Source organism: Penaeus monodon, chromosome 16, assembly GCF_015228065.2.
Source record: "Penaeus monodon isolate SGIC_2016 chromosome 16, NSTDA_Pmon_1, whole genome shotgun sequence".
Classification (NCBI taxonomy): domain Eukaryota; kingdom Metazoa; phylum Arthropoda; class Malacostraca; order Decapoda; family Penaeidae; genus Penaeus; species Penaeus monodon.
In genome coordinates, this window is record NC_051401.1 from 25,059,827 (window position 1) to 25,064,826 (window position 5,000).

A 5,000-nucleotide genomic window follows, 5' to 3' on the forward strand; every position below is an offset into this window, starting at 1 on the left:
CGGCTCTTGCAGCTACAGCGCAGAGTGCAACCGCATTGTCGGCCAATAAAAGGCATGTTTCAACGGACCCGTTTTGCAAGGGGCGCAAAATTTCCTGCTACTGGTCTTTCATAATACAAAAGGTCATTTATGGACCTATAGAACCTGTACTTTAAACGGTGCGTACTCCATATACGATGCTCTGCGAGGATCTTCGGTGCACTTGAGGAGATAGTAAGACAGATTCTTCTTGAGAATAAGCCAGAAGAAACCACGAGCTGCAACTCACCTAAAAAAGTCCACCCTCTCTAAATCATCTTTTTCCCCACGCAAAGCAAAAATAAGACACGCAAAGTCAAATCGGGCGGGCAGCCACAGCGGTGCTCCAAGAGGAAAATGAAGGTCGGACCAAAGGGCCGAGGGTTCGCGGCCAATCATACATAGGCGGTTAGCAATAGGTGTCAAAGACCTTTGAAAGTTTCGAGCATAAAGAGGAGGAAAGGGTATTATGAGCCTCTTACGAGGCTGAGGGAGGAGAAACGCAGGAGTGTTCTGCAAGGCCAGCATACATGGGGAAGATAGGTGCGCTTGATATCGTAATCGGGTCCTTCCTGCCATTATGACTGAGCCGCAAAAGAGCACTGTGCGCCTCGGGGTGAAAGCTTCGACACGCAGTGGTGGGATTTTTTCAGTATCTGTTATCAGTGTCTAACTTGTAGTTGTGACTTTAAAAAATAGTTAATATTTTATTAAATAAATAAATTTTGCAGTTGTTATCGGTTACTAATCTTATATTGCCCTCTTGAAAACATTCTGATGTTCCTCCACTTGCATCGCATATTCTAAAACCTAAGGTAACATACATGATATCAAAGAAACCAGTTGAAATCATATTAATCATAGTACAAAGGAATAAAAGAGAAAAAAGTTTTTAGGAGGCAATAAGTCTGCGAATATCAATACGGCTGAGGAACTATAATTCCAGAGTCTGTTCTGAGTCATTCGTTCACATTACATTGTATTTGATTAACCTGATCACCGTCATTGCTTTGTAATATCTTAGGCATGTGGATTCATCATCTGCAACAAAAGTGATGAAAGATTAATGAAAAGTATAATGCTGTGCTATATGTCGTTTTTAGAATGATTGTATGAAGATCTCTCTAATTGATGTGCGTTTAATAGCAGGTATTCAGCGTGTACGCGTGTTTCACCTATTATTTTTCTTAGCAAGTATTCTTTGTTACATTTCCCTGTAGGGCAATGCCACGGTTTCTCTATTCGCAATCGTAATCACATCTGATTATATATCAACGCAATGTCCTACATGAACCCTAGCTATCAACTTCTGAATTTGTGGAAACTTTTGCTTTATAATTAAACTCTTAAACTTTATTATAATTTCTCGCTGTTGCTTGAACGTGTTTCTTCTTACGAGGGACTTGGAAAAAGACATACTACTCCAAGTTCCTCCTTTAAGCAAGACTTGGAAAGCAATTATAAGGATGAGCCCAACGAGGGGACGAGTGGCATGGAAGACCCATCCGACAAGGCCGACCAGCGTCACGATGTGGAGAGGTGGCGCGTCAAATCAGTGGCGGCCATTGTGTCTTACCTATCGGTTACTACAAACACTACAGGTCGTGGTACGCAGGGATATCAGTACTCTACCGGTCGAGGATCGCAGGGATATCAGTGTCACAGTACGTCTCTTGTCCTAAATTACAGGGCAACTACTTCGTCAATACCGGTCGCTCCTAAAAACAATAAGGCAGATGAGTCACTGCTGTTTGTCTTTTTTTTTTTTTTTTTTTAATTCCTGAGGAATCGACCGTATTAAAAAAAAGTGATCGGGCACTGACCTCAAACGGAAAATTCGTCTTCCCTTTCCTCTCTTTTCCTTTTTTACCAACCCATATGCTTCCTCGGCAACAGTGAAATTACAGGAATTACGGTGCAAGTTATGGCTAACATTAACACACTTTAGGATGTAAATCATACACTATAAAACGCGCAAAGAACCACACGAAAGCAAAAAAGAATAAGAAGGTTTTATAAAATAAAATCAAAAATCACACAAAACACTTACCAACTTCTCCAATTTGAAGACATCTTTTTTGGGCTCCTTCTGATCGAAGATGTCAGTACCAAGAGCCAAGAACGTGTAGACAGCGACTGCACTGAGAATCACATGGCGGTAAGACGAGCGGCCCATGGCTTAGAGGGAGGACTGGGCTCGTAAACAGACAGACAGGAAGTATGCTCTGAGCTCGTGACAATACGGTGAGGCGCTTGTAAACCGGCGGTCGGTGACATGTCATTGGGTGGTGATCATTCTTTACGTCGTGGGGCTTTCGGTGAGGGACATTCTAGGGCAAGTGCTAGGTGAGAGTGGAACCTGGCTTACTGAATCTGTAAAAGAGATTTAGATTAGGGAAACAAAAAATGCGAAAGGAAAGATGAAAATGATCAAGTTTCTCTCCCATTATGTGGCTGGACGTTGATCGAGGGACAATGCACGAAATTGCACGTCTTTCGGCCTATTGTTGTCAGTATGTTCACTGCCTTTGTCGTCTTGGTAATTGTGCTCAGCTGCCAATGCGACCGCATTATGTAAGTTCTTGCAGAAGGCCTCAGGTGGAATTTTCCCATGCCTAAGGAAATATAAGCATTACATACATCAAGGGAAGTGCTCTGCCTTAAAAAAAAAAAAAAAAAAAAAAAAAAAAAAAAAAAAAAAAAAAAAAAAAAATATATATATATATATATATATATATATATATATATATATATATATACATACACACATATACATATATATATTCCTATCTTATAATTCATGCTCTCCCTTCCTCTGTTTTTCAAATTTTCTTACACATCTCTCATTCGCTATTTTGCCAGTCTCAATTTTTTTCCACGTGATACATGCCCTACAGGCTTTTATACACGAGAATGAATACGGGAAAAAGGACATGTAGACAGTATATAAAACAGGTTGTTTATCAATAAAATCTGTTACTAACGTAATCTGAACCCTTGGCGGTGAAACATTATATTTGATAAACCATTTTTAGAAAATATTCGTACCTTAAAATCTAAACAAGTTTTTTTTTTTTTTTTTCGATCCTCGCCGTGGAAGGATTTCGTTACATAGGTTGGCGTTACCTTATCCCTACATACTCAAGCTGCCCCGAGTCACCCTTTGGCACCTTTTATATTCTGTCTTTCATGTAATGTTGTATTCTGCCTTTGACACAGTTCCAGATATTCTATCTACTACACACTTCGCAACTCGTCTTTCGCAGAACTTGTGCTATTTCTTCCACACACCACACTGTCTTCCACATTCTTTCATATTCTAAAAACCAATGCATTTCATCCTCCATATCTCTGCTGTCTTTTCACACAACTCAATATGTAAATGGTACTTTTACATATATCTGACTATGTTTCAGCACAATATGATATGTAAATGCCACGTACATATTGATTTATACTGTCCTCATTTCAAATATCAGCAGTAATAGCTTAGACACAGTAACGCCGTATGATTAATAATTAGTAAATGTACACGCGCGCGCGAGCATGTATGTGGTCTATATTTAATCACATATCATATGTGCCAAACTATCAAAGCCTGTTCCGATAAAAAAAACAATATTATATGCTTTAATATTTACCGCATGCAACTCATTCGCTTTCCAACATTTATATGCTACATCCACATTTCACATTCCAAATTCAGAGCCATGCCATGCCACTACATGTTACTTCTACATGTTGATATCTATTCTACAACCTATAATCAATCATTCATTCGAATCGGCGCATACTCATAATCTGTTTTTATTTTTAAACTTTGGTCTCTTATGGTTTCTTATTCAATAGATTATATTGATCTGTAGTTGCTTTTGCAGTGATATCAAATACCATTACCACCGGGCTATGGTTAATGCCTGTTATTATCGCGTTTTTCAAATACAAAGGTTTACTTACTGTATATTTCCGCTGTGTATATAATTCTTACTAAGACTGCACAGTAATGCATAGGCCTATCTGAGAAGTGATATTGGAATTTTATTTCATCGACAGGTTTAACGCTGCCGGTTGTTACGCACTAATCTCACTGGCAGGTCCGCGTGGAATTGGCGTGTCGTGGCCTCCTTCTGGCGCGACTCGCCAATGGAACCTCAACCTAGAGCACGGACTTGAACTTTTTTTTTTTTTTTTTTGTTATGTGTGACGCAAATTACACCCGTGTTATCACGGGAAGTTCACGTTCGATGCGTCCCTCCCCCTCCTCCCTTCGGCGTTGTGGTATAGTGAATCAACGTTTTCTCTCAAGGCCGTTCACGTAAGTCGGGTTCACAGCGTTGTCTTTAAGATACTTTAAGATATGAGGCCTGTTTATAAGGGCGTGACCAAATCTCGAAATCCTGAGTAGCACTCTTTTTTATCGATAATGTCAATCACTTGTTGACCATCACACTGCCTTCTATATAGTGCGCAACACACCACAGCCATATCTGTCCGCCTTCAGTCCATCAGTGTCCATGTCTTTCGCACTAAACATTGTCATTCTTCCTTGAATGCCAAATACATAAGCCCGATAGAGTTATAGCCACCAGAGCTCGAGACATCGCTGGGAACTATTTCTTTACATTACCGAGGCTTAACCTGCACTGCCAACGTACAGGCGACGGAGGTTGCCGCCTGACAGGGTGAGATTTCATGTACTGCCATACGAATGACTGCGTGCTTTTGTTTTTATCTAGCAAATTGCTTTTTGAGGTTTGTTTATGGACATATTCTCTAATATATCTACTACGGTGCGGTGGATGATATGATGGGGCAGTTATATGGAAGATATCAGCACAAAAGAAGTATGTATTTTTCCCACGTGGTTCCCTCCTTTAAGTAGGCGATGACCCTTAGAGGATAGCCAGGGATACCAAGTTTTAATGGATGTTTTATCCGTTTGGTAAGGGGCTTCACTGAAAGACGTGAATGTATCTTACAGA

At 40.1% G+C, this 5,000-nt stretch overlaps 1 protein-coding gene across 3 annotated transcripts in view; it reads right to left on the reverse strand.

Annotated features, from left to right (window-relative positions):
• LOC119582647 (carbohydrate sulfotransferase 11-like) overlaps window positions 1-4,705 on the reverse strand; it is a 44,761-nt gene extending 40,056 nt beyond the window's left edge. Inside the window, exons 1-2 of one of the 3 annotated variants that reach the window (XM_037931047.1) lie at window positions 4,646-4,705; window positions 2,069-2,391 (exon numbers count right to left, since the gene is read on the reverse strand). In XM_037931047.1, the coding sequence (XP_037786975.1) occupies window positions 2,069-2,194 (126 nt within the window). In that variant the 5' untranslated portion in view covers window positions 2,195-2,391; window positions 4,646-4,705. Of the gene's footprint in view, window positions 1-2,068; window positions 2,392-3,975; window positions 4,580-4,604 lie in introns of those variants that run through there. The other 2 variants (XM_037931046.1, XM_037931048.1) reach the window with 2 other exon arrangements.
• Window positions 4,706-5,000: the final 295 nt, after the last annotated feature.